Raw genomic sequence first — 12420 nt, forward strand, 5'->3', positions numbered from 1 at the left:
GGGAATTTGGAATCTGGGAGTGGGAAAGAGAAATACATATTATCCGTCCACTAAACACACTGTCAAGAGCACAGGAGAAGAGATATTAACACAGGAAAAAACAAGGAAAGAATTTCTTACTTTCGTCAATAATATCATTTATCAGGGAGCACTAAAAATCATTGATTCCTTGCAGTTAAAGTTTCTTTACCTAGCATGTTATTCCAAAAATAGACTAGAATAAAATAAAAGGTGGGAGGGGAAGTGTCTTCAAGGAAGTAACTAAAATGAAGTCATCAGATTTGGCAGGGTTATGAGAGATTAATAAAATCTGAAATATTAATTTGCTTCATTTACATGAAAATTCACTAGTCATTAGTTACTACCAACACGCACAAAAAGAGCATTTATAAAAGTACAAGGGCAATGTGAAAAGCTGAAATGGGCACCCTAGCACAGGGGGTATTTTATTTTGCTTTTAACTTGAAAAAGATGATTTTGTAAAAAATGAAGTTATTTTCTTAGAACATCAAAATAACCTCTGACAATATTGAAGATAATTAGCAGTAATAGCTGAATAGGTGCACTGAGCTCTACCTGCACCAGTGGACTACTGCAATAAGCCAAGGGAAAAGACGATGGAAAATCAAATAAAAGAAGATGCCAAAGTCACAGGAGGGAGAAAAATATAGAATGACACACAGTGGAACAGTGAAAACTTACACCCCCCCACCCCGCCCCGAACCCCGAGCATATTTAGGAAATATGCATCAGGAAGTGAACAAGTATAATGATTAAACCTTAGTAGAATTACACTATGTACTTTAAACTGTGGTCTACTTGTATTGTCATTTCAAAGGGGGAGGGTCTTAGAGGCTGAAAGGGTAGCACTGACACGCCCACAGGAGCATTCTAAGGTTCCAATGGATTGGATCACTATAACCAAACAGTTACTTCCACGTTCTTTCTACCCTACATAAGCATTATTCCCCCTACCCCCACCTTAACCACCCTCCCTAATGCCTTGTCTGGCTGTTTTTCTCAGTGATCAAAAAAAGTTAATGTGACTTGGCCAGAAAATCAAGATGGAGAAAAAAAATCGAATGTAACAAGCCAAAGCAAGTGCCATTTCTTGGCCTTTAAAGTCTACCTGAAGTCCTGTGGCTCAGAAAGAAAATGATGCAAGTGAGCGGAAGTTTGTCAGGCCTGGTCCAGACCAGACTGGCCACTGAATAAGGGTGGGAATTGTAGGCTGACCCCAAGACACACCAGCAGAGATCAAGAACTGCAAGTCCTTGGGGATCCTTGGCTATATACAACCAGGGTGCTTTTGCTTGTGGCCCTATAAGGTAAAGGGGTCATTTCTGGAGGTTCCTATATGACTTTGTTCAAGAGAAGCCACATCATAGGCAGAAATGGAACCTCAAGTGAAGGATGACAGTCTCTTCAAGAGGCACTTACAGCAAAGATCAGAACCGCCTTCCCCAATTTGTCCTCCAATTAGAAAAAAGTTCATCTTCCACTAATGAACTAAAGACTAAGGTCTTTCTGGCTTCTAAATTGTATATTTTGGCAGATAAATTAAAATATAGGTATATGGCCCTTTACTGTTCTTTCTTGTGACCTTCTAAACCCAAAATGATGAATCTAAATTAAAATCAAGTTTGGAAGTGAGCCACTTGTTTCACCCTGGGCCAGGATAGGAGAAAGTGGAGGTGTGTGGAAGGGAGAAGAGCAAGCCTCTTGGCAAACTGAAATCATCCCTGTCAAAGCAGCAATTTTCCTTCTCACAGTGAATGCCTACAAGATAAGAAATCTTAATGCTGTGAGAGTTAACAATACTGTCATTTTGATTGGGTCAAATAGATTCAAGATGCACAGAAACCGCAACTGAAGAAAATACCTTTCCATATAACTCCAAGTACATCCTATTAGAAAATGGAGATCTATATATATTTGATTTAACACAGCTCAGTGATTCTGGTTACTTTTAGAGCTCCAAAGTATTCCTCCCTCTGTGGCTCCAGAAAGAAATTTCCAAGCTATCTAATTTCACTACTAATCCCTCTCTTGCTAGATATAGAAGTCCTAACCTTCAAGATGATGTGAAAGGTTGGGCAGGTCCAAGAGAAGAGGGGGGATCAAATTAGGTGAGCTGGTTCCAAAGAGGAGGTTTTTGTACACTTTGTTCCTGGTTATATCTGGCTAGGTGTGCACTCTTGTCATCCTGCTTTGGTTTATGTAAGAAGTGTCTGGGCAGGGGGAGAGGCAGTCTAGGGATCCCTCCCTCTGAAAATTGTGTGTTCTCTTCAACTGGGCCAGACTAGGATTAAACAGTCTCAGACTGTTTTCAATCTCTCATGATACACTCATTGCAAGGGGGCAGTGAGCTAACAGCCTTCTGGTTGTCTGGAAAAAAATCACCAAGGACCTGCTGTGGGTTAAGGGGCATGGGGTTTTTTCGAAAAGAGAGAGAACCCTGCTAGTCAGTTGTATTCCTGTAGAAATGTACTTCTTGGGCAAGAATATCACAAAGCCCAAAAGAAGGTGTGTGAGGCTGGAAGCCTCAATACCTGAATGAAGACACAATGCTAATCTGTTGCACGCCGTGTTCCCATCCCTCATACTTAGGCTGCTGAGGGCGGAAACTGGAAATGCAAGGTTGTCTCAAGAGCATCTCCAGCAAGGAGGAATAGCCTCTTTGTCTGGGTCAGATTCTGGCCTCATGGGGGCTGGGAACCTTTTATAGAACACCCCTAAAGGTCTGGGCCAGAGTCCTCTGAAGTCTTCCTTACAAGGCAAATGAAAACATCCAGTAGTCAAAATGTCAATGAACAGATGAAACAAGCCGATTTCCTCACACTTCCCTACCCCATCTTTCCAATGTTAGTCCTCTCTCCTTCACGGATTCGTGACAATCAGTTCTAGCCCAAGGCCAGTTTGATCCTGGAGTTCCAGATCAGATCTCCTCCAAATTGTCTGCAAGCCCTGGTAATCACCTCCCATCCCCTTTCTTTCTCCAAACCAGGCTGCTCCTTCATAAGGAAATGCCCAACTCCTCCCAATCCCATTCCAACCTCCTGTTTTCACCATATGGGATGTGAGGGCTCTGTTCAAGATTAAGCTTGTGATAACCCAACTGTCTGTTGTTCTGAACAGGCAATCTCTGGAAAGTACTTTTTGTCTGCTTTAGAGAAGCCCATCTTCTCATAATTGTGATGGGCTTTGACTTAGTAAGGATTTTAAAGTGTGGTCTTTTGAAACCCCCACTCCATAGCAGTGGAAGCATTTCTGGGAAATTCAGTAAATCCTCTGGGACATCACCATGTATGTATGAATGCATATATCTGTATATCTATAGATATATATCTGTATATCTATAGATATACAGATATATGCATGTGTATATATCTATAGATATATAGATATATACACACATATTTATATATATAAAATATGTATAGATAAATAGATCTCTTTATATAAAGGGTATGTGTATGCATATAGACACACATATTCATATATACATCCATCCACACACCGATACACAAACACACATACACACACACATATACACACAGTCTTTTGAGTTCCCTTTCATACTCAATTTCATTACATTGAGTCCCCCTCTTTCAGGGTATGGGCAGCAGGGAGTGGGTGAACTGCACCACATCTTCTATTTTACAAACGATACATGAGTTCAGAGGCAGGAAAAATCTGCCCACTTTTCCGACTCACTTGAATCCCCCAGTACAAAGGCCATTGGTAGTTTTTTTTTTTTTTTAAGTGTATAAAAAAAATAAAAAAATAAAATAAAATAACCAATACTACCTTACTTCCCTGAAAACATCTACTTATCCAATTGTCAGGCCAGAGCTAGAGGTGGTGGTATAAAATTCAGGGGTAGGTGAGTGGGGAGAAAGGAAGAGAAGGAGGTGGACACTGGTTATATACCAAGGCCCCACTACTTCAGAGAGAAAAAAGCAAGGTAGGAAGCCACAAACAGCTGTCCCCAGAACCCCATGAGTTTTGTAAATAAGTATTATGATGAAGACTCAGAAAAACAAAGCTGGAACTTTTCTATAGGGCCTTATGTGATGACACCTGATTGCTGACAGTCACTGCCTTACTAGGCTCCCAGGGGAGGTAAAGAGCATTTGGCGCTATCTATTCAATTTGAGAATAGGAGCTAGTCCTGTTGCCATTTGTCTTTTTGACCAGAGCTTTCCCAGAAGCAGACCACTAAGTCTGGAGGCCTAGAAAAAGACAGGGAAGGGGAAAAGATGGATACAATAGGACAAAATCCTGGATAAATCTAGGGTAAGCATTTATGTCCTCCTCTAACTTGGGCCTAAAATCAGAAAAGTATAGGTTTTCCCCTCTTCCTGATCTGGTGAAGCCATCTTCTGCTCATTATTATTCTTTCTGTTGTGCCACAGTTTCCAGCTTTTGCTCTCGTAAGCGGCTCTTTTCCCCCTTCTTCACAGGGAAGTGGCGGTTACCATTATTACACACGCTGCTGTCTCTGGATAAGGCACACTGTGATGGAGCTGGAAGATGATGATCACTCTTCTCTTCCTTGATCAATGTGCCATTGTTTCCATTTACCTGTGAGCGAGACTGACCTTGATGAAGCTCCAAGGATTTAGAAACTCCATCTGAAGTGCTCTGTCAAAAACAGAGATACTCAATGGAGACTGTAATCCCAAACTGGCTGACCCTTCCCAACCATGTTCATAGGCTAGCCTGCGGAAGCTGCTTCAGTTCTTCAAAAACACCAGAAAGCCCAAAGCCTGTAATACCTAGTATACTCTAACACTGTCCTGAGAACTTAGGATAACAACAGATGGATCTGACCAAAATCCAATGGCAATGACAACAACACAATAATGACACAGCTACCATTTACAAAGCTTTACAATATATTTTTCTAATACTAATAGGGGCCGTAAATAATTATGATGTTCCATTTACAGATTAGGAAGCTGAGGCTCAGAAAGATTAAAGTGACTTGCTCAAGGACACTCAGATAGAAAGTGGTGGGGCCAGGATTCCACTCCAGGTTGGTTAGCCTCTAAAGTCTATTTTCTTAACTGCCAGGCAATGCTGTCCAATGCTGACAATTGGACATAGAAAGGAAAGGAAAGGAAAACAAACCATAAAATCTATGTGCAATATTCCACAGAATCTTTCATAACTAAAAGTAATCACCTGTTTTTCTTTTAATTCTAGGAATGTGCCTGCTATTGAAATGTTAATGAGATGAACTACATTACCTTGAAGTGCAGTGCTGGCTCTCAATGAATGTTATTAGGAATAATAGCAGCTTCTGATTAGTCAGTGGTTGGGCATGCCAGGTACTCTGTTGTTCATTTTACAGATAAGACAAATGAGCCTCAAAAAAGTAAAGGCACACCTAGACTTGCATCCCAGTCTGTTTGACTCCAAAGATCTTGTTCTTTTCACTAAGATACAATACATAATGGAAATCTAATACCTGTTGAATTTGTGGTCAATTATAAATAATAACTACTAATTTTTATTGAGCACTTCCTATGTTCCAGGCTCTGTGCTAAACACTTTACATGTATCATCTCATTTAATACTCATAACAACTCTGTGAGGTAGATCAATTTCTCCATTTTATAGATGAGGAAACTAGGGCCCAGAGAGGTTAAGCAACTTATCCAAGGTCACAGAAGTGGTAAGTGGCAGAGCCAGATTCAAAGCTAAATCATTTGGTTCCAAAGCCTATACCACATAGGGGCTACTATGAGGTGTTGCTCAAGAACCTGGAAATAAGATGAAACTCGTAAAAATCCACACAATGGATGGAATTAGCCACCTGAGGGAGTCAACAAAGAAATCAAAATGTTATAAATAAGTGACTTAAGAATTTGAAAACACACAAAATTCCAGTGGCCTAGGAATAATCTTTTTTTTTTTTTTTTTTTTTTTTTTTTTTGTTTTTTGTTTTTTTTTTTATTTATTTATTTATTTTTTTTTTTTAATTGCAGTAACATTGGTTTATAACATTGCAAAAATTTCAGGTGTACATCATTGTACTTCTATTTCTGCATGGACTACATCATGTTCACCACCAATATACTAATTACAACCCATCACCACACAATAATCTTAAGAAGACAGGACTATAATGTAAGCAGATTTAATAAGGTGAAACAATTAATTATCTCATACTCTGAAGAAACAGTGACTGAACAGAAAAAGGAGAGTTGGCAAGGTAATCGGTAGCAGCTCTGTCCAGGGAAGATGCCTTAACTAAAAACAAAGTCAATACGAGGATTTTCTTGGCCAGGCTGCCTCTTGAGTAGATAACAGTACCCCCAGCAATCTTAGCTAAGAGAAACTTAAGATCATCTACCATCCCTTGTTTTCCCTCAGTTTCCTCATCTGTAAAATAGAAAAAATAACAATATCTATTTCATAGGTTCCTATAAGGATTCAATGAGACACTCCATGTAAAGCACTTAGAACATGTTGTGCCTGGCACACTGTAAGAACTCAATAAATGCTAGCTAATATTATTGTTTTAATTCCATGTCCTCAAGCAAACTTCTGATACCATGTCCCCCCTTGCAGCTTGCACTTAGAGAAAGAAAGCTCTGGTAGAAATGGTTAAGAGCATATGCACTAGAGTCAGCCAGACCTGGGTCTGAATCTTGTCTCTAACAATTAGAGTTGTTATACTGTAATGGAATCAGCATAGCCTAGGGCTGTGGAATCATTCAGCTCAGGTTGGAATGTCAACTCTAATACTGACTTGATGGAGAATTTTGGGCAAGATGCTTCATCCCTCTGAGCCTCAGTTTACTCCTGTTTAAAATGGAGAATAATAAATACCTCATATGTATTTATAAGAGTGACTGGAAAAGAGTAAGTGTACAATATATCCCAATAATTACCATATAAAGTACTTTATTGTGATAAAGTACTGTAAATCAGTACTTTCTCTTTCATTCCCTCCCTTCTCCTCCCCACCTCTCCATTTTTTTAGACATATCCACATAGCTATTTCTGTGATCTTGGTTAATGTGAGTCAACCACTGAGCGATGGATCCACTTTATCGTACCAAAAATATCAGCGTTTTCAGACTGTATGCCTCATGATTAGACCCTGAATCATGATGAATTCACCAAGGCTGTATTACCTTATGGGAGCCCATGTGAATGACCAGTTTTCCTTCTAGGCGTAATCGCTTTTACCTTACTGAACAACTTCTGGAAAAAGCTGAGACGCTTTGGAAAAATCCCAAAGTCATTGCTCTCTGGCTTTAGAGTGCATTACAAAATGCTTTGTGTGGGGGACTTACCATTCTAATTCCATTTGGGGCTCAAAATAACATTAAAGAAAATCTGTATTCTTTGAGAATACATTAGACAACGGGTTAACATGGATGCAATGAGGGCTAGCTGTATACAGGAGAGCTGATTTGGGATTGAGAACTAATGACAAAGGTGCCTTGCAGTGTGGTCTAGTCAGTGACCCTTGTGAGGATTACAGACTACATGTAAAATGTTTAGAAGAGGGCTTGGTAGAAAGTGGGCACTCAAGAAATGGTAGCTGCTATACTATGAGGAGCCCATCAGTCTGAGTCCAGAACAAGATTTTGGATCACTACAAGAAGAGCCCTTCATATTTGGGGGAAGAAGAGGGTGTCTAATGAAGACCAGTGGGAACTGTGATATAATTAAAGGTATAGATTAGAAAAAAGTTTAAGACCATTCTGAGCCATTAAGAATAAGCAGAATGACAATGCTTCTCTGCTCCCATATTCAGCAGAGGCAAAAATCCCATTTTCTAAGCATCTCTGGTAGCTCCTCAGAAGCTCAGGCATGCTGCTGCCAATCCTACTGTTAACTTCACTCTGGCCCCTTTATGGCTGCATGTAACACATACGATGCTATGGGTAGGTCTTTAGGACATAGTACCTAGTTTCTATCTTGTGGCCTCACTCAGGGAAAGGATGACACTGTAGCCCTGTGGGAACAGCCTGGGCAGGCTAACCCTCACTAGACCACTAGAGAGCAGGGGATTGAAATTAAATGCCGAGAAAAGCTATGAAAGCTCCCAGGTTTCCATGCCTGATCTGATCTCTTGCAATTTAGCTGAAAAGACAAGAGGTATCAAACAGAAGCTAGATAATATCAAAAAGGTGCTTACTTGTTTATTTCCTTTTTTATGTCCTTTGGATCCTCTACCAGTTTGTTCTTTTCCATGCCTTTAGAAATTGGAGGAAAAAGTGAGCATGAGAAACATATAAAGCCCATATCCCCATTTTTACTTAGTTAACTACTCACCTCCTCTAGGAAGTTTGACCCTCTTAAGTTAGATGCCCCTCCTCTCTGTTACCACTGTAAACCTCTATCTCTGTCATTTCTACATTATACTGAATTGTTCTGTGTCCCATGTCCTCCTCTAGGGCAAAAACTTTTTCATTGAGGCAGGGCATTTAGTATATGTTTGCTGAACTAAACTGAAAACTGGCTTTAAAAATGGAAAATTAGTTAATGCCTCTTACCTTAGAAGGATTCAATAGCTGGGCATTTTCCCAAGGGCACCTTGATTGACACTAGTTCATACCAATCTATTTGAATACATACCCCTTTCCTGGCCCACCGACAGAAACCACTTGCATGCCAAAGGAGCCTCGGCCCCTGGAGGATCTGCTGCCAGCCCACTGGCCCACAACCATTCCGGCAATCTCCAGTTTTCCTCCTTGGGGTGGGATTGGATGGAGACCTAAAAAGAGAGGAAGAATGGCAGTAATGTATGATAAGTGCAAGGTAGGATCAAGGGTGAAACAAAAGATCCTACAGCCCACCTACTCTGCTTATTTCCATTTCTCTATGATAAAAAGATTCCATGATAAAAACAAAGGGTCATGGTGGGAGCAACTTTAGGGAGACTGGTTTGAAGATCTGTATACATCTACTTTAGCAAGTGGGGTGTGGATGATTCATTTTTCAACTACAGAGCCTGACACATAGTAGGCATTCAATATTTGTTGAAAGAATGAATGTCTTAAAATTTAGTTAATAGAAAATTATAGGCCAAAACCACTTTTGATTCAAATACGTATCACTACACATTGGAGGATTAGCCAAACAACCAAACAAAACTGAAAATATCGAAACTATACTAGCAGTAATTTATAATTGAAAGGCAAGAATAGCAACAGTTGAAAACCAGAACCAATTCAAGACAGGATAGCATGATATCTCCTTAAAACAGGAAATTCCAACTCTGTGTGTATGAGCTTACAAGCACAATAGAGCTTTGTAATTTGGCACAAAAAGGAAGCCTTCATAAAATACAGAGTTCTAATAAATCTTTAATTTTAGTTTATGGAAAAAATCTAAATGTTAATAACCCCTCACTCACTTGGCAGGTTGTTAGTAAAGAGCACTTCGTTTATATAAAAGTGGAAGTCTAAGGAACTAGGGTGCTAGTTACTCCTAGGAAGGCAAGAAAGATTTGCATTTGGGCATCTTATTGTGGCCTTTAAAGAGGCAGGAGGCTCCTCATGAACCACCAATAACTGGAGACTAAGCATCACTGGGAGCTGGGGCAATGGTGAGGACCTCCCGAGGACTTGGACGTAATTAAGGCTATCTTCTGAGACACAATAAAATCAACATGGAAAGAATCAGAGCAGGGATCTGTAAAGTCACCTTCAAGGAATGGAATGAGTGGCTGGCTCCCTGGTTTGTAAGACTTGATCATTGCCTGACTGAACAGGCAGTTACCAGAGCAGACATTCACACTGCTCCTCTAAGCACAGCCTTGAGCTAAACAACCACACTGAATTTTGTGACTCTAAATTTACGACAAACTTCAACTTCCAGCTTTATTATTTTTAAAGTGACAAGCAATGAACAACAAACACCTTCAACCATAGCAATGATACCCTCACCTGATCGTAGAAGCTCGATATTTCATGTTAAAATGTCCCCATTAAAATATCCCATTTCACCAGGGGACAGGTTGTTCGAATTATCAGGATCAGTATCTGAGCTACCCAAGCATGACTGTCTATTTATCACTAAATTGTAGCTCAGGTGTCACCATAATTTATACATAAGTGTGTGTGTATATATATGTGTGTGTATGAATGTGTGTGTGTGTGTGTTTATTTGCTTTCCCCACTAAACTGCAATCCCCTGGAAGGCATGGACTGTGACTTATTTCTCTCCATGCTTTTGGAAATATGTCAGGTCTACCCCCAGAGTGGACATGAGTACATCAGGCTATGGTTGTCTGCTGACACTGGTCATTTACTCTGACCTCCCATTGCTCTTCCTGCAAGCTCCTGGGTACATCTGCCTCTGGGGAATGAGTGAGCTAACCAGCAACCATGAAGATCCAGTTCACATGAGTTATAGTTCTCAAAAATAATAAAGTGGCTCCTGGTTTCCACATCAGTTACTTCATGAGTTTGGTTGATGAAAGTCAAATCCTTAGGCACCAACCACCTCTATGGAGAGTGGTCTAGGGAGTCAATGGACTTTCTTCCCCAGGCTACACCCTTCCATCTCAATAAGCTGCTCTTCAAACTATCACAACACAGCACAGAAGGTAAAAAGGATAAGATATATGTGAAACTGCTGATTCCGTAACTGGCAATAATTACTGGATGAGTTATTATGAAATAGATTGAGGATGAAAAATACCTCATTCTTAGGTACTGACCTGCAAACCCTCGGCTCCTTCCTTGAAGAGGAGGTGGCATTGAGCCCATGGCTCGGGAATAAAGTGAAACATGGTAGAGAGAGGGCACCATGGGAGGCACAAAAGTAGGTGACGGAAGTAGAGCAGAAGGCGGTGGATGGTTCATGTTGACTCCTTCAAGGATACTCTGTCTCATCTTTTCCACTTTGGTTGCCAGGTCAGCCTTCAAATGAAGAACAGAATAATAATAGCAGCTGCCATTTTTTAAATTTCTCCTATGTTTCAGGCACAGTATTGGGCACTCTAGGTAGAGTCTCACGAGTCTATTCCCATTAAGGGAATCGAGGCCTGGAATTAAATGGCTCAAGGCGACACAGTCACGAAAGCCTGTCTGACAGCAAAGCTCCCACTCTTTGCAGAACACCACAATACCATCATACTAGTTCTGACCGAGGGCTTGTAAGTCACATTAACTAGGTCAAGGAAGACAAATATAACAGTAAGTATTTACCTGTGGTCTATTACATGGCCAGCAACAGACTAGGCCATTTTTTAAGGGGGAGGTAACAGAATTAGGTAAAAGAGAGAAGAATAAAAACTTGACATATACAAAGCCTTTTAACCTTCTCCCCCATACCCAGGATTATCGACCCTGACCCCTGTCCAGGATTAAGTCCATGCCTCTAGTCCAGAGGGCGGCAAACTTGTTCTGAAAAGGGCCATATATTTTAGGCTGTGTAGGCCATGTGGTCTCTGTCACAACTATTCAACTCTGCCATAAACGAATGAATGTGGCTCTGTTCCAATTAAAACTTTATTGGAATAAAAATTCCAATTGTTGGAATTTTGGGGTAGTTTGCCAATCCCTGCTCTAGTCCCTCAGCTCATTCCCCCCAAACAGATAAAGGAGTAAGTAAGGGTTCCTTTCCCTTGCCTTCTCTCATCTTTCCCAAGGTTTCATTGCAAAAAATCCACTGCTTCTACTCTGTCATCTACTTTACTACCCTCTTCTATTTCCAAACATAGTTTCTATACAAAAAATGTCATCACTTACAAAAGTGACTTACAGTTTTTGTAAATAAGGGAAATGAAATTCTAAGAATTAGAGGAAAGGCATATAGTATATCTGATATTCATGGTGAAGAAATACCCAGAATAAGAAAAGGAATATGAAAACATGAAGCTCATAAAAAATTTTTTCTAACATATGATTTTATAAGATGTACGTATCAGACTCTGTGCCTTTGGGACTATTGTTGACCATATTAGGTTAAGGTCAGACACATTCTCCCACTTCTGCTACCTCCCTCCCAATGTCTGTGCTCCTTTCCCCTCCCTGCTCATTCATCCCCACAGCAGATCAGAGATGGCCCTTAGCAGCTGCCCAACATGCTGGTACCTGGCCATCACACAGCTCAACCAGGGATACTCGCTCTCGGCCTGCTTTAATTAGCTTGCTCTGGAACAGCTTGCCATCAAAGTAAATCCAGGGGCAGCAGTGCTCCCAAGGGACTGGCTGGCCACAGGCATCATTAGCAAACAGAGCTGTGTCAACTCCACTCATGAAGAGGGCAGCAAGCTGGATACCTCGGGCATCCAGTTTCTCAATCTGAAAACACCACAGAAGAAAAACTACTATTAAGAAACTATAAGAAACGATGAAATCCAGCCATTTGTGACAACATGGAAGGACATTGAGGGTATAATGCAAAGTGAAATAAGTCAGAGGGAGAAGGTCAAATACCGTA

The 12420-nt window shown here is 40.6% G+C and overlaps 1 protein-coding gene across 2 annotated transcripts in view; it reads right to left on the reverse strand.

The window, feature by feature from the left end:
• Positions 1 to 751: 751 nt before the first annotated feature.
• Positions 752 to 12420, reverse strand: part of FAM120C (family with sequence similarity 120 member C) — a 106726-nt gene continuing 95057 nt past the window's right edge. Inside the window, exons 12-16 of one of the 2 annotated variants that reach the window (XM_004443213.3) lie at positions 12072 to 12281; positions 10694 to 10895; positions 8605 to 8743; positions 8165 to 8222; positions 752 to 4647 (exon numbers count right to left, since the gene is read on the reverse strand). In XM_004443213.3, coding sequence (XP_004443270.2) covers positions 4396 to 4647; positions 8165 to 8222; positions 8605 to 8743; positions 10694 to 10895; positions 12072 to 12281 — 861 coding nt within the window. In that variant the 3' untranslated portion in view covers positions 752 to 4395. The remainder of the gene's footprint in view (positions 4648 to 8164; positions 8223 to 8604; positions 8744 to 10693; positions 10896 to 12071; positions 12282 to 12420) is intronic. The other variant, XM_087427044.1, reaches the window with a different exon arrangement.

This window comes from Ceratotherium simum, chromosome X, assembly GCF_057802395.1.
Source record: "Ceratotherium simum simum isolate JZ-2026a chromosome X, ASM5780239v1, whole genome shotgun sequence".
Lineage (NCBI taxonomy): Eukaryota > Metazoa > Chordata > Mammalia > Perissodactyla > Rhinocerotidae > Ceratotherium > Ceratotherium simum.